Source organism: Rhinatrema bivittatum, chromosome 7, assembly GCF_901001135.1.
Source record: "Rhinatrema bivittatum chromosome 7, aRhiBiv1.1, whole genome shotgun sequence".
NCBI lineage: Eukaryota > Metazoa > Chordata > Amphibia > Gymnophiona > Rhinatrematidae > Rhinatrema > Rhinatrema bivittatum.
The window spans coordinates 300,571,773-300,593,756 of NC_042621.1; the positions used below are offsets into that span (position 1 = coordinate 300,571,773).

The 21,984-nt window shown below is 48.7% G+C and overlaps 1 protein-coding gene across 3 annotated transcripts in view; it reads left to right on the forward strand.

Moving 5' to 3' along the window:
- CCDC172 (coiled-coil domain containing 172) overlaps positions 1 to 21,984 on the forward strand; it is a 176,892-nt gene that overhangs the window by 41,971 nt on the left and 112,937 nt on the right. For all 3 annotated transcript variants that reach the window (XR_003857936.1, XM_029610476.1, XM_029610478.1), the window contains exon 4: positions 15,166 to 15,331. Coding sequence is in view for 2 of the 3 variants with exons in the window: in XM_029610476.1 (XP_029466336.1) it covers positions 15,166 to 15,331 (166 nt within the window). In the remaining variant the exon portion in view is untranslated. The remainder of the gene's footprint in view (positions 1 to 15,165; positions 15,332 to 21,984) is intronic.

A 21,984-nucleotide genomic window follows, 5' to 3' on the forward strand; every position in this document is an offset into this window, starting at 1 on the left:
TGTGAGCGACATTGCGGGCGGGATAGAAGGAAAGGTTTGTCTTTTTGTGGATGACACTAAGATCTGCAACAGAGTGGACACGCCGGAAGGAGTGGAGAGAATGAGACGGGATTTAAGGAAGCTGGAAGAATGGTCGAAGATATGGCAGCTGAGATTCAATGCCAAGAAGTGCAGAGTCATGCACATGGGGTGTGGAAATCCGAAAGAACTGTATTTGATGGGGGGAGTAGGGCTGATATGTACAGAGCAGGAGAGAGACCTCGGGGTGATAGTCTCTAATGATCTGAAGTCGGCGAAACAATGTGACAAGGCGATAGCTAAAGCCAGAAGAATGCTGGGCTGCATAGAGAGAGGAATATCGAGTAAGAAAAGGGAAGTGATAATCCCCTTGTACAAGTCCTTGGTGAGGCCTCACCTGGAGTACTGTGTTTAGTTCTGGAGACCGTATCTCCGAAGGGACAGAGACAGGATGGAGGCAGTCCAGAGAAGGGTGACCAAAAAGGTGGAAGGTCTTCATAGAATGACTTATGAGGAGAGATTGAAGAATCTAAATATGTACACCCTGGAGGAAAGGAGGAGCAGGGGTGATATGATTCAAACTTTCAGATACTTGAAAGGTTTTAATGATCTAAAGACAATGACAAACCTTTTCCGTTGCAAAAAAATCAGCAGAACCAGGGGTCACGATTTAAAACTCCAGGGAGGAAGACTCAGAGCCAATGTCAGGAAGTATTTCTTCACGGAGAGGGTGGTGGATGCCTGGAATGCCCTTCCGGAGGAAGTGGTGAAGACCAAAACTGTGAAGGATTTCAAAGGGGCGTGGGATAAACACTGTGGATCCATAAAGTCTAGAGGATGTGAATGAAGAGAAGAGGCAAGGGGTGGCTTGCTTGCGGGAATGACGGCTACTACCTGGAGATTAATATCCTTATTCAATAAACATACACACAGTTAATGCGACTCCAATATTGCTCTATTCTTCAACGGCAAGAGGAAATGTGGAAGAAAGGATTTGCATCCACAAAAAAGCAGGGGAGTAGCTTGCTTGTTACGGCGGTTACTACCCCAAATCAAATAAGCCTGATACTTCACTTTCAATGCACATCCAACATAGCTCTCTGCTTCAACGGCAGAGAGAATGAAGAAAAGATGATTTATATCAGCATCAACCAACAAGGAATGAATTACATAGTCTGGGTAAACAAATAAGCATGGGTGTAGCTTGCTTGTTACGGTAACTACTACCCCAAATCAATTAAGCATGATACTTGACTTGGAATAATTATCCAGCGCAGCTCACTGCTTCAGCAACAGAGGGAATTAAGTAAAGAGGATTTTTATTCAGACAACCAACAATGGCTGAATTGCACATGCAGGGTAAACAAACGGGAGTAGCTTGCTTATTACGGCGGTTACTACCCCAAACCAATTAGCTAGATACTTCACTTAGATGCAGCTCCAGCACTGCTGTCTGCATCGATGGTGGGGGTGGAAGGGAATTGGAACCAAAAAGTGACCAATAAGGGCCCTGACCTCAGCAGTCAGAGTAACAGATTATGAAAACAAATAGGTGTGAAAGCTTGCTGGGCAGACTGGATGGGCCGTTTGGTCTTCTTCTGCCGTCACTTCTATATTTCTATGTTATATGTTTCTAAATCCTCTATAACAAAATAGGTTCCTAGCGACCCTCTTCAATGCCTGATTCACTAAGGGTTTTCTCCCATTCTATGTCTATGGGAAAATACCTTGATGATTCAAGCCCTTAGTTTGATAGTTTACAGCTGAGCAGTATGCCAGAAAATAAATCAGATATAGTTTTTACAAGTTAACTGTTCCAAGAACTCCAGGTCAGTGGTTCCCAACCCTGTCCTGGGGACCCCCCAGTCAGTCGGGTTTTCAGGATATCCAAAATGAATATGCATGAGAGAAAATTTGCATGTGCATGCAAATTCATTGTAGATATCCTGAAAACTCGACTGGCTGGGTGGTCCCCAGGACAGGGTTGGGAACCACTGGTCTAGGTAATGGTGTTATAACAGCCTCCTTTTGCACAGATGGGTAGGTCCGTACTTTCCCTTTTCTTTTAGCAGGCATTTCTTCAAGGAAAATAAATTCAACAAAAGTCCAGAGAGCTCCGACTTAGGGCTCAGTGCGTGCCGCCATCTTGACTCCTCCATAACAGCCTTCTTAAGGAGGGAATGGTTATGTATCTCTCATAGCTGGACATTTTTGCTTATTCAGAGCTAATTCTTTTCAGAATGGCATGGTATTTTCCAGCATAGTGGAAGTTTTATACAGGGACAAGCCTGGATAGCCAATTGTATTTATTTTTTATTTATTGATTGATTTTTACATACCGTCGTTCTGCATAGCCATCACAACGGTTAACAAAACAACACATCGATCAGTATTCATTCATATAAATTAAATAATTGGTAAGAATAGTAAAATAGTAAAAAATATTGCTCATTAAAAAGGAAAGTGCAGTACAATCTTAACATAAAAGCACAATTGTTATTCATAATGGGCCAGATTTTCAAAAGGGTACGCGCGTAAGATACGTGCATACCCCCCGAGAAACCTGGCCCAAACTCCCCCTGCACTCGCCGAGCCTATGTTGAGTAGGCTCGGTGGCGCTCACAAGCCCCGGGATGTGCGTAAGTCCGGGGGCATGTCGCAGCCGGTGCGTCATCGGGGGCGTTCCGGGGGCATGGCCGCGGCCTCTGGACCAGCCCCCGGACTGGACCCTGACGTGCCGGCGGCCGGTCCAAAGCGCGCAAGTTACACCTGCTTCGAGCAGGCGTAACTTGTACAACAAAGGTGGGGGGAGACCGAAGGAAAGTTCCCTCCGAGGCCGCTCCGATTTCGGAGCAGCCTCACAGGGAACGGAGGCAGGCTGCCGATTTTGGGCAGCCTTGCGCTCGCCGATTCCAGATTTTAAAGGATACGTGCGGCTACGCGCATATCTATTGAAATCCCGCGTACTCTTGTTCGCGCATGCGCAAATTTATAAAATCTACCCCAATAAGAACAGATTAAATGTAAACGTTAAAAGAGCATAGATATAAATTAAAAGGCAAGATTTAAAAAGTTTAAAATTGCGGAAAGCTCTAAGAGTATGTAAAATAGGGTGAGTGGTTTGTTAGGCATCTTGGTATGCTATTGAGAAGAGCCAGGTCTTTAAGTCCTTTTTGAAATTTTGAGATTAGTTTGTAGTCTTAGCTCAGAGGGGAGTGCGTGCCATAGTTTAGGGCTTGCGAGTGATATTGCGCGCTCACGCACTTGTGAAAGTTGTGCCGATCGAACTGAGGGGTTAGCTGAACGGAGATTTTGTTGTGGAATGTGAAGTTTAATTGCTGCGTTCAACCAGTCTGTTTGTTTTTCATATATAATTTTGTGTACTATGTTAAGTATCTTATATTCTATTCGGGATGCAAAAGAAAAATCAAGAACCTTCCCAATCAATGGACATTTTATGGAACAGCTTTCAATACCATGAAAGGGATAGTTTATCAAACAGATGAGAGAATAGACAAAATTCTGGGTTAAGTAGAGAAACTCATTGTGTCAGAAGCACCAAGAGCATGGGATTACATGGGTGACATCAGATGAAGCCTGGCACGGAAAACTTATGTCAAAGTTTCTGGAACTTTGTGCATAGTGAGCATGCCTAACATGACCTATACCATGCAACAACAAGGGGGTCCTTCTTAAGTCTCTTTTTCCGCAGAGCTTTCGCCTCGCAGTTATGAGCTCCTGGCTTTTCTTGAAGAAATTCTTTGGAAAATTTCCAAAGTCTCTTTACTGGTTTTCTTGCGATTCGTCGAACGCAGGTCCCTCTCGGTTCCCCTTAGTCTCCTCAGTCAGGGTTTTTGGCGGTTCGGTAAGTTGTTTGTTTGTTTTTTTTCACTTCAGTTCCCCCCATGGTGGGAAGCGTCATTGCCCGCTGACATCGCCCGCTTTCCATCACCATCTCTCATTTTTCACTTTCTTTTCGTTCGTCATGCCCTTGTTCGGTTTACGTTGCCTCAGAATTCAAGGTCCATGTTCATCCCGGACCCCCACGAGGGCATCACATGACATCTGGGGTTGCCATATGTGCGCCCAGATGTCCCCTAAGGGACGTTGCACTGTACTCAACAAGATGGAAAAACTCTTCGGGTCGAGGAAGTCTGAGCCATCAGCATCGGCGGCATCTGCACTGATGGACCTTGGAGCTGCACCAATGAAAACCAGGCCATTGAAATTGGCAGTTCTGTCGGTGCTGTTGGTGGATAGGGGTGTTGGGGACCGGCCCCTGTCAGTCTCGTCCAGGTCAAGGACGTCTGGTTCATTGTCATCGACCTTGGCACTGGGGAGAGATCAGGCCAAGCCCGAGGGAAGCCAAGGAAGCATCGGCACCAGTCACCTTCGATGCACAGTGCTAGGCTTGAGAAGGTGCCGGCATATGCCGTGATGCCCCCGAAGCGACTCAATGGCAAGGAATGCCCATTCTCCATCAATGTCAGCAGCTGGCACCGGTCCTGGCGCCAGTTGCCAATCCACCTCAAGGATCCAAGGAAGATCTGGCCACCCCTCCTGCCCTCCAGTCGGTTTTACATCGGCAGTTTTCGAGAAGGAGCTGGAGTGCAGGGTCCAACTGGTGGTGTAGCGAGCGTTGCAGGGCATTGAACCGGTGGCACAAACAGTACCAGTACTTGCCGTGCTGGAACGGCTCAATGTGCTTATCGATGTGTTACTGACCCAGGTGGCATCTGTTCCTGGGAAGCCATCAGTGCCGGCGAGGTACCACTGTTTTCCCCAACTGATATGGTGCTCATTACTGGCTCCTCCGAGGAGGAAGCTCCATCGAGGCCAGCAGGGACACAGAGCTGCAAAGTCTGTCCAGCTTTGCTGGGGCTGGCACCAGTGCCACCGATGTCTGTCTGTGCCTCTGGACGAAGGCCGAGCACCCAGGGCCCTATCCTCTGTGGATTACAGTGAGGATGAGGCCCCATATAATCCCTGGGGGGACGACATTGCAGAATCCTCCTCCAGTGACTCAAAGGGTCTCCTTTCAGAGCAGTCTCTTCCAAATGAGCAAAGGATGTCTTCTCTGGAGGACTTGACCTTTGCAGGTTTTGTACGGGCGATGGCTGAGGCAATCCCTTTTCAGTTAATGACTGAGGAGGATGGCAGACACAAAATGCTGGAAATCCTCCAGTTCAAGGAGGCTCCTAAAGAGATCGTGGCGGTCCCGGTGCATGAGATCTTTAAGGAGTTGCTGCTGTGGATCTGGGAACACCCCCTCATGGTACCTCGTGTCAACAGGAAGGCGGAACAGAGAATAGGGCTAAATGGTAAACTTTCGCAATACAGAAAGGCAAATAGAGGAGGGTCCCAGGGATCTGTTCTTGGATCACTGCTTTTTAATATCTTTATAAATGACCTAGAAATGGGAATGAGTGAGGTGATCAAATTTGCCGACGGTACAAAATTATTAAAAGTTGTTAAATCGCAAGAGGATTGTGAAAAATTGCAAGAGGACCTTGCAAAACTGGGAGTCTAGGCATGCAAATGGAAAATGAAATTTAATATGGACAAGGGCAAAGTGATGCACTTAGGAAAGAGAGCCAAATTATAGCTACACCATGCAAGGTTCTACATTAGGAGTCCTCCAGATTAACACCGGAGCGTTGGTGCACTCTACTATGTAGATAAACAATACCAAAAGTGCACAGAAACTTCACTTGGACTAGTATTTAAATTGAGAAATGTTTTTTATTTCTTCTTAAACGGTGCCTCCTGAATTATAAACTGTCACATATCAATATATCTGAACAGCAGTCCCCGACACGGACCGTGTTTCGCCTGTCCGGCTGCTTCGGAGGGGGGTTATATAACAATCTGTAAATAAGAAAAATTAAAAGTCTAGCCAAGTGTATAAAGGGTAACCCGATAGCAGACACAAAATTATTAAGAGTCACATACCTGTATATCAAGATGTGTAGTACATGGTTTCAGGAGCACAAAGTGCTGATCGAGATCACTGAATTTAAAGCCTAGGCAAGTCATTTTGGTGCGAAGCTGCGCTTGACACAGTAATGACTGATTAATGAATTACCCAGCAGCCAACTCTCCTACAACATCACTAACATTTTAAATAAAATGATGCCACTCAAGTTCAGCATTCAATCCTTTGGGAACTACTGTGTCCAAGTTATATATCCATTGTTGTTGTCTTTTAATTAGCGTTGCAGAAAAATTACCACCCCTGCCCGGGATCGAAACCACGTCTAAGATAAAAAATTGTAGTTCCTCCACTGAGTGTGATGCCTCTAACCAGTGAGCCACCAAGGGGGTGTTCTCTCTGCCTGTTCTAATATTAGATTTGTGCTCTATAATACGTGTTTTAATTTTACGAGATGTTTTCTCCACGTATCCCCCGAAGCAGCCGGACAGGCGAAACACGGTCCGTGTCGGGGACTGCTGTTCAGAAATATTGATATGTGACAGTTTATAATTCAGGAGGCACCGTCTAAGAAGAAATAAAAAACATTTCTCAATTTAAATACTAGTCCAAGTGAAGTTTCTGTGCACTTTGGGGTAGATTTTAAAAAGCATTTACTCGAGCAAAACTGGTTTTTGCTCGAGTAAATACACTTTACTCAGGTAAGTGGGCTTTTCAAAATTGCTACAATATATGCCATTGAATTGTCCATAGGATTTACTCAAGTAAGTGCACTTTACTCGAGTAAATAGCTTTTGAAAATTGCTACGATAGTATGTCACATTTACATGCGTAACTCCTTTGAAAATGACCCCCTTTTGGTATTGTTTATCTACATTAGGAGTCACCATTCAGGAAAAAGATCTAGGCATCATAATCATTGATAATATTTTGAAATCTTCTGCTCAGTGTGCAGTAGCAGTAAGAAAGCAAATAGAATTATAGGAATTATTAGGAAAGAAATGGAGAATAAAATGCTCAGTATCGAGCCATGTTGCAACCTCAACTTTGAGATGGTTGCCATATCTCAGGGTTAGACCTCACATGGATGAACAACTGTTAACATTTTATGGATAATATTCCTTATGGTAGTGCATGCCCAACAAGGCATCAAAATATGGTATCATGATCTGGTGGTGGTAAAATGCTGAGACGGTTTTTGTTCTAAATGGACAATTATCCATTATCAGACAACCAGATGCTCCATGGGAAACCCACCAGGGTAGTTACGTGGTTCAGGACTTTGTTCAATTATGGTATAAGTTGTGGAGAAACGTCACGGGAAGTAACTTTTTAGCAGGATGGAGTTGGCCCAAAATCTTCTGTGCTAAAACAAGGTAGATATTCCAAATGAGATGCAGCCACATAATGACTTTGGGTTTAGTGAACCATATACTTTGGTATCATATGTGTTCAAGCAGGGCAAAGCTGCTTGTTCTTTCCGTTTTGTACCATGACATGATGGTACTAAGACTGGAGAGAATGCCAGATGTAATAATGCACTATAGTATTACCAATGGTTGATAGTTACCCTGGATACATCTAGTATGGTTGTGCACTTGCAAACACAAAATTATTAATATTTAGAAGAGGGATGGGCTGGGCGCCTAACTTGGTCAAATTTTGGCTAGCTAAGTATAGCTGATTTTTTTTACCTAAATCTAGCCGGTAAAATTTTAGATGAAAATCACCTTAAATGCAGCGAACTAAATTTAGCGGGCTAGAATTAGGACGCTCTAACTTCCAAAGTTTAGCTGACTTAACCCTTGGAAAACATAAAACAAAAAAAACCCCATCCAGCTAGTCAGTGATCAACCCTCTCTTCTTCCTGACTGTAAAAAAAAAAAAAAGAGAAAAAGTCCTTGTTGCCATCCTCTGACTTCTCTTCCTTTGATTGAAATATGTATTTTTTTTTTAATTCAGATCGGGGAACACTTCTTCATTTCAACATCCAGTCTCTGGTCTTTTCCTTTTATGTTGGAAGGAATTCCTTATCTAGAGATTCATACTTGTGAGGCTGATATATCCTGTTTGTCTACAGAGAAAACTTAGATGCTTGCTTTTACATAGAAACATAGAAACATAGAATGACGGCAGAAGAAGACCAAACGGCCCATCCAGTCTGCCCAGCAAGCTTCACTCATTTTTTCTCTCATACTTATCTGTTTCTTTTAGCTCTTGGTTCTATTTCCCTTCCTCCCCCACCATTAATGTAGAGAGCAGTGATGGAGCTGCATCCAAGTGTTCCATCCAGGTTCCATCCAGGTTCCATCCAGGTGTTCAGTATGAACAGCAGGATAATTAGCCACATGTTTCCTTTTACCTCGCCTTTTGGAGTTGGCTTCTGTAAGCAATTATGTAAGACATGAGGGATCTCTGCACATGTCAAATAAAGCCCTTTTGGAGTTTTTGAGAAACGCTCCACATTGAATGGTGATACCCACTTGTGGGGTTGTTTATCCTCCTGTCCATGGAGAACAACTGTAACAGGTAAGCAATTTTAGTAATTTTTTCAAAATTAATCTTCCTGTGCAGTTAATCTGTTGCTTCTTCTTTTGATCTTATGCCTATGCATCTTTTCTTTTCTTCTTAATATATTTTCTTCTCACACTTTTTGAAAACCGTGTCAGTACTTGTTACGGCAGTGGCCCTCATTTTAAAATATTCATCCCTGAGGCCACTCTACATACAGTTGCTTATGCTGTTATTATACATCACCATTTTTTTCATTGTGATACTTGCATGATGTTTTCATGAGGAGCAGCCTGACAGTGCAGTAGTTTACTAAAATTCATAATGGTGGCAGTAGCTAAGAATGAAGTGCTTTCAATAATTTCAAACACTATCTGCTCAGAAATGAGAGAAACCAGAACAAAACAAATCTTGATTCAGTTTATATTGATTGAAATACATTAATTGTAGTACTGCTGCTTTAATGTCCCTTTGATCACATTATGTACAGTGAGAGCCCTAAATACACATACTAAATATATCTACAATACAGTATACTGTGCATTGTTCAGCCAAGGAAAAATGTACACAACTGAAGGTAAGCAACAAAATCCCTAGCGCTACCCCTGAGGTCAGGAAGTAGAAACTAAACTAATATGATGTAAGTTTTTTTTCTTTTTTTTTTCTTTAAAGAATTTTATTGTCAATCAAAACTTAACAATATTTTTAATTTTTTAAAAATTTTGAATTGTGCTGTTTTCTAGTATTTATAATAATGGTTTGTTCTCTTCACTCTTCTCAGAGAGGCCTATTAGATGTCTCCTTTCCTAAACAGGAATGGCTGTCCAAGTCCAGAGAGAGGACTTTCTCTGTTGCAGAATTGAGGTCATCTCCAAAGAACCTGCAACTAGCTGATTTTTCAAATACTTTTAAAGCTTTGTAAAAGCATTCTTGTTTAAGTTGGCATATTTTTAGCCAATGTCTGGGGCAGAACATTGAATGCACTTTTGTTCAGTAGGCAGGCACTTTGCATTTCTTTTTGACTGTAGTTTTGCTTATTAAGCTCAAATTGTTTTGGAAGGCTAAAGAAATCTCCATTTATTTCTGGTTTATGTTCCTTTATTATAATTTTTACTGTATGATATATAAGCGATTTACAAATTCATAATAAAGATAAGATATTTTAAACTTTCATTCCCTGTACGTACCAGGATCAGTCCAGGACACCTGGGTTGTGACTCCGCACCGTAGGTGGAGACAGAGCAAAACTTGTGGGCGGAGCCATATATAAGCCCCTGTGCCAGTCACAGCCCCTCAGTCTTACTCTGTCTCCAGTAGGTGGTGCAGGTCTAGTCACAGCCTCTGCGTGCCTGACGACTGTTAGTTAGTCGGGGGCATTGTGGTTTTACTGATTTCGGTTTCTTGGTTTTTGGTTTAAAAAAAAAAAAAAATTAAGAAGAAGAAATTCAAGGTGAGAAGTGAAAAGAGGAAGCTGTCCGCCCTGCCTCCCAGGGGGGTGGGAAGGTTCTGAGGGGACCATCCCCCCCTGGTTGAGGCCGCTGCTGAGGGTTGAGGACCCGGCCTACCACAGGCAGCAGCGTAGGGGGTGACACCGGGGAGCCCGGTTCACTCACCCCCCACGGAAGCAGGAGACCCAGGACTCTGGACAGCGGCAGGACTCTGAACAGCGGCAGGTTTGCGTAAAAAAAAAAAAAAATTGTACTTTTATTTTCTTGTGCGGCTCCTCGTCTATTCACCGGTGGGGAAGTTTTCTCGGCTCGGCGAGGGGCGGGGAGTGTTTTCGGCGGTAGGATTTAATTCTTGTACTTTCGGGTCTGTTAGTCCGCCGTCCGTTCCGCCGCGACCGCTTGGTTGCCGAGGGGCACGGTTTGGCGCGCGCGCAGGGCTCGCACAAGAGGGGATTTTCTATGCCTGCGTCCCGGTCGGAAGGGTCCGTCCAGGACAGACGGGGGGGGGCCATTCCGATCGGCACGATCACCGTCGCTCATTTTTGGCCGCTTCAGTCTTGCCGGCTGACCCCTTCCCGCTCGGCGCGGGAGCGGCGGCCATTTTGAGGTCAGCCCGCGCTTTTGAGCGCAACCGGCAGGAATTCCCGACTTGCCTCCCGGGTAGACTCTTCAACAAAGGTCCTCGGGGGGTCCTCCGGGGGAGCTGAGGCCCCGGCTGAGGCTGGCGGGGTTGGGACCTCCTCGCCTTCGGGGTCCTTGTTTGTTTTTTGGTTTTTGTTTTTGTTTCGGACGCTTTCGCGCTCCTACTGCGCAGGGTTCTCAATTAAGGGCCGCAGGCGCATAGCGACCATGGCCACCCTAAGGGGGATGGTCCACGGAAACAGAATCCCGGGTCCTTGTTTTCGGCCGTTTTCGCGCTCCTACGGCGCACGGTACTCAAGTACAAGGGCCGCAGCCGCACGAAGAGGCATGGCTACCCAAAGGGGGATGGTCCATGGAAGAAGATATCCGGGAGGGCCCAGACTTCTCCCCGGCTCCAGCAACGGAATGGCGACCACCGGGTACGGTCCCGTAAGATGCGGAGTCTGAGTTCCCCTCACAGGATGAGGTTGTTCCGCCCGGAGAGCCCCTGGGGGGGCCGATGGAGCGTTCGGGGACAGTTTTGCCCTGGCTGGCTGGACAAACCATCACAAATCCGGCTATCCTCAACGACCTAGGGGTAGAAGCCCCACCGGCAGTTTCTCGACCTGGTGCGAACGTGGACCCAGTCCTGCTGGTGCTCACTGGTCCTGCAGTGACTTTCACATTCCATTCCTCGGCGTCAGACATTTCTGTCCGGAATGGGATACTAGGGAGCTGGGTCTGAAGGGGACCAAGGCAATGGACAAGCTTTATCCACTGACAGAGGACGCTCTGGAGCTCCTACGGTTTTCGGCTTCCGAAGGTAGTTTCGGCGGTGTCGGTAGTAGCACAGAGGTTTTTCTTCGAAGTTGCAGCGTTGAGGGGTCCGGGCTGCCATCTGTGGTAACTACGCCAGGCGGGCTAGTTTGCACTGGGCCCAAGTTCTACAGGCGAAGGCAGGTTTTTCAGTTCACGAGGCCACGCAGGCGGATCGACTGCAGGCTGCCATCGCTTTTTGTGCGGCTGCTCTCTATAATTTACGGCGTACTTCGGCTAGTTCATGGTCGCGGTTGTTTTCGGCCCCCGATTGCTGGTACTTCGCTTTTGGGCAGCGGATGGATCCTCCAAGGCTCTCCTTGGGGCACGGCTTTTCAGGGGAAAAGCTGTTATTCAGTTAGGAGTGGACAGGTTGAGGCTTTCCTTTGATGGGATCCGGATTTGCAAGCTCCCAGACGACAGGTCCAGAACTCGGTCCTTCTATTCTGCTAGGTTCCGTTTTCAAAGGTAGCAAGATAACTCGTCCCCAGGGGTCCTCTGGGCCTTCTTATCGTTCGACGTCTTCACTGGTCTCTTCGTGTCCACAGTCCTTCCAGGGGGAAGCGTTCCGACAGACAGAGAGGATCTCCGTCTGACGCGGGGCCCGGGGCTTCGCACTGAGATTCTGCTGGTCCATGCCTTAAGGCAGCCTCAGTCCTTCGTTCCAAACGTAGTGGCGAGGTTGGTTTTTTGCTTCGCAGAATGGGCCAAATAACGTCCGACCAGTGGGTCCTCAACGTATTAATGAACAGTTCCGAGTTGGAACCTTTTCTTCGCGTTTTCTCCCTTCAAAATGGAGTCGATTCGGTCGGTAATTGCTGCGGGGCGGACCGGCGAGTTTTCTGGCCTCCCTGGATTTCGCGAAGGCGTATCATTACATAGGCATTCAGCCGTTGTTCCTGCTCTTCATCAGGTTCTGCGTTTTAGGACGGCACTGCCAGTTACAAGCGCTCCTGGTTGGTCTCGCGACGGCCCCCGCACGTTCACGAAGGTGATGGTCGTGGTGACGACGCGGCTGCGCCAGTATTATCTCCTGGTCCATCCGTTCCTGGACGGTTGGTGGATTCGGGCGAAGCCCGAGGATCAATGTCTGTTGTCAGTTGGCCAGGGTCTTATACCTTGGCAGTCCCTAGGATGGGTGGTCAACTTCAACAAGAGTCATCGGGCACCCTCGCGGACCTTGGAATTTCTGGGAGCCGTTGTCGACACGTCGCAGGGCTAGAGGTCCCTGTCACACGAATGGAGATACGAGCTGCCAGCTCAAGTACGGCGCTTCTTGTTTGCGACTGCCTTGCGGTCCGGGGTTATATGGCTTCCACGCCTGCGCTGGTTTCCTGGGCGTTCGCTCATCTGCGGCCTTTTACCGTCGTCCTTACTATCTTGCTGGGCGCCGGTTTCCGAGGAGTTCCACTTACCGCTTCCACTAGGGGGCTCGCGAGGTCCAGCCTGCTCTCGTGGCTGGATTCCAGTCATCTGTCCTCTTGAGTGTCTCTTCTGGTGCCAAATTGGACGGTGGTGACCGTGGATGCCAGCCTCTCCGCTCAGGGAGCGGTCTGCCTAGGGAGCTCGGTCCAAGGCCTATGGTCAGTGTCGCTAGCCCAGTGGTCTATCAACAGACTAGAGACCAGAGCGGTCCGTTGGGCTCTGCAAGCCTTCCTACCGGTAGTGCGGGGAAAGGCGGTCCGAGTGTTGTCGGACAACGCGACCACCGTGACCTACATCAACCGCCAAGGCGGGACAAGGAGCCCACAGGTGGCGGAGGAGGCTCAGCGCTTAATGGTCTGTTCAGGACTCCATCTCAGCCACATAGCAGCCTCTCACGGTGCAGGAGTCGACAACGTTCAGGCGGATTTTTCTCAGCCGGCATCGCCTGGATCCCGGTGAGTGGGACCTGGCGGTCGAAGCGTTGCCTCTCATTTGCGAGAATTGGGGAGTGCCCCACATGGATTTGATGGACACGTGGCACAACGCGAAGGCTCAGCGATGTTTCAGTCGAAGTCGAGATAAGGGGGCGGAAGGCGTCGATGCGTTGGCGCTTCCCGGGCCGACGGATGTTCTGCTGTACGTGTTTTCTCCCGTGGCCGATGATCGGCAAGATTCGGCGGCGCATAGAGTTGCACCCAGCCAACGTGCTCCCGGTGGCACCGGAGTTGCCGCGCCGGCCGTGGTTCGCAGACCTCGTCCAGCTCACAGTGGCGGCACCCCTTCAGCTCCAGGGGATGGCGGGTCTACTCCATTAGGGCCCCGTCTTTTTGGAGACTGCGGATCACTTCTGCCTCGCGGCATGGTTTTGAGAGGACTCGGCTGAAGAGAAAAGTTTACTCAGCTGCGGTGGTAGCCACGTTGCTACGTTCCAGGACACAGGCGACGTCCCTGGCTTATGTCCGTGTCTGGGTGGATTGGAGGAATGGTGCGTGCAGCGTGGGGTGGTCCCTACTGCGGCTTCTAGCGTTCCTCCAGGCAGGTCTTGCCAAAGGTAAGGTCTGGCTTGTAGTTCCCTACGGGTCCAAGTGGCGGCGATTGGTTGTTTGCGAGGTAAGGTCCGTGGTCTTTCCTGACTCTTCACCCGGATATCTCCCGTTTCCTTCGGGGAGCTAAGCACCTTTGTCCTCCATTGCGTCTCCCCTGTCCAGCTTGGAACCTCCTTCCGTTCTCTCCGCTTATGCGCGGCGCTGTTTGAACCCTTGAAACGCTTAACTATTCAGGTTCTCACGTCAAAGACGGTGTTCTTGGTGGCGATTACTTCGGCACGGCGTGCTTTGGAGTTACGGGCTTTGTCCTGTAGGGAACCCTTCTTGTATATTTCCGATTCCGGTGTTTATTTGCGGACGGTTCCTTCCTTCCTGCCGAAAGGGGTGTCGTTTTTCCATGTTTTTCAATTGAGCTATCCGCTTTTGCGGTCTGGGAGCCCTCTGATCCAGTAGCGAGGGACTTACGGAAGCTTGACGTGCGAAGATCCCCCCTTCGCTGTCTGGAGGTCAATTATCCATTTCGGGTCACGGCTCTTCTCTTTGTTTTGTTCTCTGGTTCAAAGAAAGGAGTTGCGGCGTCCCGCACGACGCTTGCCACTTGGCTCAAGGAGGCCATTGGTTCGGCGTACTTGGTGCGGGGGAAAATCACTTCCCGTGGGTCTTCGGGCTCCCTCGATTCGCTCTCCAGCTGCGTCTTGAGTGGCAGCGTCTCAGGTGTAGCCTCAAGGATTTGCAGGGCGGCTACCTGGAAGTCGTTGCATACCTTTATCCGGCATTACTGGTTGGATGTCCGGGCTAACGATTCCGGGGGTTTTGGAGAGAGGGTACTCCGAGCGGGACTCTCTGCTTCCCACCCTCGATAACTTAGCTCTGGTACATCCCAGGTGTCCTGGACTGATCCTGGTACGTACAGGGAAAGGAAAATTAGTTTCTTACCTGATAATTTTCGTTCCTGTAGTACCAAGGATCAGTCCAGGATCCCGCCCGCAGGGCTTCGCTACAGTAACGGAGAGTCCGCTCATCATGTTTTCTTAGTTCTGCTGTTCGCTTGTTTAGCTCTCCCGGTTGGGGAGTCCGGTTCGAGTAGGAGTTTTTGGTGTTAGTTTAAAGTTAGAAGTGCCTTTTCTAGCCAGTTTTGTTACTTGGTTGCATGGCTACTTTGACATTACGTATGACTGAGGGGCTGTGACTGGCACAGGGGCTTATATATGGCTCCGCCCACAAGTTTTGCTCTGTCTCCACCTACTGGTGCGGAGTCACAACCCAGGTGTCCTGGACTGATCCTTGGTACTACAGGAACGAAAATTATCAGGTAAGAAACTAATTTTCCTTTATATATTGCTCATAGGAAGATACAAAGAAAACAATGGATGAAGAACGGAAGAAATTTATAAAAGAAGTTTCAGAATTTAACAATGAGTATGGACTGACAAATAATAGATCTCTCTTAATTAAACAAAAAGTGAGAACAGAAATTTGTGCCTTGGAGAAAGAGGCAAATGTCTTGAAAGAAGGTATGTGACTGTCTAATCAACTGCTGTAAATGTCTGTGCATGCACAGGGTAAAATAACCTTAATGAAGAAAAATCTAATTATTTTGATTGCTTGGATAGATTTGAAAGTACATTCCATCTGAAATTAGTTTTATTGAACTACAGCCTGAAAACTAATTACTACTGTAAACAAAAACACAGCAGCTTATAAATGAGAATATTTTTTTGGACTTTTGAGATAGTTGCTAACATCTGCTTGTTCTGAGTTTTTCTGTTGACAAGCAGGGCTGAATTAGCCATGATATATGGGTGACCTCATCCAAAAGCTCTGAAAGAAAATAGAACTTTTGCTTTACTGAGCATGTCTGGGAATTCCTGCTTGGGCATTGCCTCATGAAAACCCTCGGTCTTTCTATCCAAGCAATAGCACAGATATGTACCTCTATCCCAAATTTTTTCTAATAATCTATACTTTCTTAGCATTTAGACAGATGGATCCAGAGCAAGTGGATTATACACCCCCACCAGCAGATGGAGATGGAGCAAAGCTGACATCACAGTACATATACCCCTGCAGTGACAGCCCGCCAGTATTCTTCGTCTTCAGGAGATGATGGATGTGTATTTCCCTATTGGGGATTGCTTAAAGATTTTAAGAGGAGAAAAGAAGGAAAATAATTTGTTTCACTCTCCTGTGGAGATACCATATGGTCCTTCCCTCAGTTGAGAATTCCTAAGGTGAAATATATTGGATTCCTCCTTCAGATGAGTGTCTTCGTCCAGTAGCTGGTTTTCAGCCGGCATGGATATGGCTGTTTTACAAAAAAAAAAAAAAGCTGAAAGGCAAGCAGGTGCAGGAAGCTGAGTGTGGCAATGACTGTTTCCCTGTACATACCAGGATCAGTCTAGACAGTGGGTTATCTCCCCCTTCCAGCAGATGGAGTCAAATAGAACTTTGAAGGATGCTTCCTTATAAGGTAGTGCACCCTCTACTAATCCTCAGTATTCTCTTGACTCCAGCAGATGACAGTGGTGGCTTTTGTTCCCCACCGATGACTAGAAAGCTATTTTAGGAATTTTCTCTATTTTCCCCAGCTTTCCTGTTTTTTGATGGTCAAGTCTAATTAAAAAAAAAAAAATCTTTGAATTTTGAATTTTCTGAGGGAATTGTTTGGAGAGCTTTCCTGTATCCATCCTCCGCTCCTGTTTTAAGTGGGAGCATTCAATTGCTTGCAGGCAGTACTATTTGCAGCTCTCCCCACCCCTCCCATCTCTGTTGTCGGGGTAAGTTTGTTTTTATTTCCTTTTGACAGGTTATTTCCTCTCTCCGGGGTGCAAGTCTGTGGTGCCGACCTCTCCCCCTGTGGCTGCTATCTGACCCGCTGCCCCTGAGACACCGTTTTCCACGGGGCAGCCGGCACAGAGAGACGTTATTCCTCTGTGCCTCTATCTGTGGGTCGCTGAGGGATAGAGAGCAGTACTGAAGCGGAGGCTATTACCCGCTTCTTTCAGCCACGAACCTGGTGAGCGTGAGGAAGAACAGGCTGAAGCGGAGGTTTTTCCCGCTTCCCGCAGCTTTAAACCTTGCCTGTTTCTCGCGTTAAGAACAGCTGGTTCCCTCGCGGCTCCGTCGGGGTTCCCCATGCCTCGTTCGTCCAGGTGCTGCGCTTGTGGAGAGCCCGGGTCGAGGCTCTCCCATGAGAGGATTTGCACAGCTTGCCTCCCTGGTGGGGAGGGACCCTCTCAACCACGGGACCGCTCTGGTTCTCGTCTTCTGGCGCGCCTCGATGCTCAGGGGCCGGCCCCGATCCCGCTGATCGCGGGAACGGCGGACATTTTGTCTCCAGACTCAGCTGCTCCGGCACTAACCGAGAAGAGCAGGACGCTCCTTTTCATCTCAGCCGCCGGTTTTGACACCCGTTCCACCTCTGGAGCATTTTCCTCCGTCAGGGGATCTTCCCACTCTTCCTCCATCGGGGCCACCTCTGTTTTCCATGGATTTTGTTCTCCTGCTTCACAATGCTTACCTGGCCAGAATCGGCCAGCACCAGGAATTTTTGGCAGGACCTCCTCCTCCTAAGGTACCCAGAAAGGCTGATTTCACTGAGGTCTTGGGAAATGCCCAGACCATGGGAGTGCCCAAGGGTCAGCGGTCCCGGAACCAGGAGTACCTCCGACCACCTCAAGCGCTCCGAGGGTCCGTTTGGTACACCCCTCTGCGTGGGGGTCTGTTCCTCAGGAGGACCCGGATGAACCTAGAGTCCTGCGGATCTTCCAGAGCGATGAGCTGGACCCCCTCATTCCACATATCCTACAGTAATTGGACATTGAGTCCCCTCAGGACCCGCCTGAGCCTAATCCACCAGCGAAGAAAGGGGACCCCCTTCTGGCTGGTCTACATCCTCCGTGTAGGTCCTTTCCTTTCCATCCCACGTTCCTTCAACTGTTATCCAGGGAATGGGATTCTCCGGAGACCTCCCTCAAGGTTGGCAGAGCCATTGATAAGCTATATCCTCTCTCGGATGATTTCCTGGAGCTTCTTAAAGTTTCCAAAGTAGATTCTGCAGTCTCAGTGGTGACGAAAAGAACTACCATTCCAGTAACGGGTGGTGCAGCCTTTTGAGATCTTCATGATCGAAAGCTGGAAGTTTATCTTAAGAGAGTTTTCGAGGTGTCCGCCCTAGGGGTCCGGGCGGCCATTTGTAGTTCCTTTGCTCAGCGTGCAGGCCTCTGCTGGCTTCAACAGCTGCTCAGCTCCCAGGAGTTGCCTCCTGAGGAAACACTTCAGGCAGACCACCTGGAGGCCGTCATAGCATATGGAGCAGACGCTCTATATGACATTCTGAGAGTATTGGCCAGATCTATGGTTTCTGCAGTCTCGGCTAGACGCCTCCGCTGGCTTCGCAACTGGTCGGTGGATTCTTCTTCCAAGTCGCAGCTGGGATCCCTACCCTTTAAGGGCAAGCTACTATTTGGGGAGGATTTGGACCAGATTATCAAGTCCCTCAGAGAGAATAAGGTACACAAACTGCCAGAGGATCACCCTCGTTCTTCTAGCTCTTTTAATTCCACTAGAAGCTGATTCAGGAATCAACGTCGTTTCCACCAGGCTAGGACTGCAGCTCCTCGTCAGCCGTCCTCTCGATCTCAATCCTGGACTCAGTCCTTTCGTGCCCGAAGACAGCCCCGCTCTGGTCCGGCCCAAGGGACATCCTCCAGGTCTTCACAATGAAGCTATGCCAGCCCACTCCCCGATCCCCAGGATAGGGGGACGTCTCTCCCTTCTCTACGAGGAGTGGGTCAACATCACGTCAGATCAGTGGGTCCTGGATATTCTAAGACACGGCTACGCGTTAGAATTTGCTTGGCCGCTAAGAGACAGGTTCCTCTTCTCTCCATGTGGCCCAGTCTAGAAACAACTCATAGTCCGACAGACACTCGACAGGCTTCTGGCTCTTGGAGCGATTCATCCGGTCCCCCCCTTGGAAGTAGGCCGGGGACATTATTCGGTATACTTTATAGTCCCCAAGAAAGAAAAGTTCCTTCCGCCCGATCTTGGATCTCAAGATGTTCAACAGGGCCCTCAAGATTCCCCACTTTCGGATGGAAACCTTGCGCTCCGTGATAGCGGAAGTACACTCCGGAGAATTTTTGGCCTCCCTGGATCTAATGGAAGCTTATCTACACATTCCCATCCTCCAAGCGCATCAGCGTTTTCTGCGATTCAAGATTCTGGGACAGCATTTCCAGTTCCAGTCTCTACCCATTGGTCTTGCAACCGCTCTTCGAACCTACACGAAGGTGATGATAGTAATAGCTGCCGCTCTCCGGAGGGAGGAAGTCTTGGTGCACCCATACCTGGACGACTGGCTCATTTGAGCAAAGTCCTCAGCCCAGTGCCACCGGGCGGTTGACAAGGTGTTGACGCTTCTTCACTGCCTCGGTTGGGTGGTCAACTTCGCCAAGAGCAGCCTTTCTCTATCTCAGTCTCTGGACTTCCTGGGGGCGCATTTCGACACAGTGCTGGGCAAGGTGTCTCTGCCCCCGGACAGGGCTCATACACTCATAGCTCAGATACAGCAATTCATCGGTCTCTCGCTTCCAACGGCGTGGGATTACCTCCAGGTCCTGGGATCCATGGCTTCCACCATTGATCTGGTCCCCTGGGCGTTTGCACATACAGCGCGCCTTGCTCTCCTGCTGGAAGCCGGTGTCTAGGGACTTCCAAGCCATCGTCCTCTCCCGCAGGGAGCCAAGGACAGTCTCTCGTGGTGGTTCAACCTGTCTCATCTTCTCCAGGGTGTTCCTTTGGACATCCCGAAATGGGTAATCGTCACGACGGATGCCAGTCTCTCTGGCTGGAGAGCGGTGTGTCAGATGAGTTCTGCGCAAGGGAAGTGGACGCTGTCCCAAGCAACTTGGCCGATCAATCGCATTGAGACCAGAGCAGTGCGTCTGGCATTGAAACGCTTCCTACCTCTCGTCCATCATCGCGCAGTCCGAATACTCTCAGACAATGCGACCACTCTGGCCTACATCAATCGCCAAGGGGGCACGAGGAGCCGCCATGTTTCTCGGGAGACAGACAGGTTAATGGCTTGGGCGGAGACTCATCTCTCCCGCCTAGCGGCTTCCCACATCAGAAGCATAGACAACGTTCAAGCCGACTTTCTCAGTCGTCAACATCTAGATCCCGGAGAGTGGGAACTCTCAGAGGAGGTGGTGAATCTCCTGTTCCACAGATGGGGGACCTTCTATCTGGATCTAATGGCAACCTCCTGGAATGCCAAGGCAGCTCAGTTCTTCAGTCTCAGAAGAGAGTACGACGCAGAGAGAGTGGATGCCTTAGTCCTCCCGTGGTCCTGTCACGTTCTCCTCTACGTGTTTTCACCTTGGCCTCTGGTTAGGCAAGGTGCTCTGGAGAATAGAGTCCCACCAGGGTCCGCTAGTGCTGGTCGGAATGGCCCCGTCGTCCGTGGTTTGCTGACTTGATCAACCTCGCAGTGGATGGACCTCTTCGTCTGGGTCACCTTCCACGCTTGCTGCATCAGGGTCAGGTATCTTTCGCCCAGGCCGATCGCTTCTGTCTTGCGGCCTGGCTTTTGAGAGGCGCCGGCTGAGATGGCGTGGATACCCAGAGGCCATTATCTCGACCCTCCTAAAGGCTAGAAAGACGTCTACCTCCATTTCCTATATCAGGGTATGGAAAGTTTTTGAGAACTGGTGTGCCTCCATACCTGTGTCGCCACGGACCGCCTCGGTGGCTCAGATCCTATCTTTTCTTCAACAGGGCCTGGACAAGGGTCTGGCCTACAACTCGCTGAGAGTGCAAGTCTTTGCCCTAGGCTCTCTACTTCATCAACGAGAGGGAACTTCCCTCTCCTCTCACCTGGATATCATCCGATTCTTCAGGGGGGTGAAGCACGTGAAACCCCCGGTCCACGCTCTTTATCCTTCGTGGAGTCTCAATCTCGTTCTACGAATCTTGGTCGGTCCACCCTTTGAACCCATGCATTCCGCAACCCTCAAGGATATCACTCTCAAGACAGTTTTCCTGGTAGCTATCTGTTCTGCCCGCAGAATCTCGGAGATTAAGCACTCTCCTGCAGAGAGCCCTACCTTCGTTTTATGGATTTGGGAGTTTCCTTGTGCATTGTGTCTGCTTTTCTGCCCAAGGTGGGTTTCCAAGTTCCACTTGAATCAGACGGTAGAGCTTCCGTCCTTCTCAGCGGACGCATCGGCGGATCTACGCAAGCTAGCTGTCAAGCGTATCCTCATTCGCTATCTGGAAATCACTAATGATTTTCGCTTGTCGGACCATCTTTTTGTTCTCTGGCATGGTCCGAGGAAGGGGGGCCAAGGCGTCGAAAACTACCATTGCTCGCTGGCTGAAGGAGGCGATCTCTGTGGCCTACATTGGAGCGGGTCGACAACCTCCAGTGGGTGTCAAAGCCCATTCTCTTTGAGCTCAGGCTGCTTCCTGGGCGGAGATGCAATCGGTCCCGTTCCAGGAGATTTGTCGAGCGGCAACTTGGAAATCGTTACATACCTTTGCTTGTCATTATCATCTACACATACAGTCGCCTACTTTTGGCTCCTTTGGCTCTAGGGTCATTCGAGCAGGGCTTTCCGGGGCCCACCCTACGTAGGGAAGCTTTGGTACATCCCACTGTCTGGACTGATCCTGGTACGTACAGGGAAAAGAAAATTATTCCTTACCTGCTAATTTTCGTTCCTGTAGTACCAAAGATCAGTCCAGATGCCCTCCCTGACTGTTTTATTGGGTTTGGGATTGCCTCTCTGCTCAAATTGTTCTTCAGTGCATTTTTTCCTTTGGCTGGTTAATGGTTCATTCTGCAAGTTTGTTGTTTGACACTGTTTTGTGCCTTTTGCACACTGTTATTTGTTACTTAATTCTATTGTTCTTGATCCATCCTGATTTTCCTCTTTGCTTTGATATACTCCATACTGAGGATTAGTAGAGGGTGCACTACCTTATAAGAAAGCATCCTTCAAAGTTCTATTTGACTCCATCTGCTGGAAGGGGGAGATAACCCACTGTCTGGACTGATCCTTGGTACTACAGGAACAAAAATTAGCAGGTAAGGAATAATTTTCTTATATGCCCTCTCCCCCCCTCAGCCAGAGACCGAGTCTGTACTTAGCCAGGACGG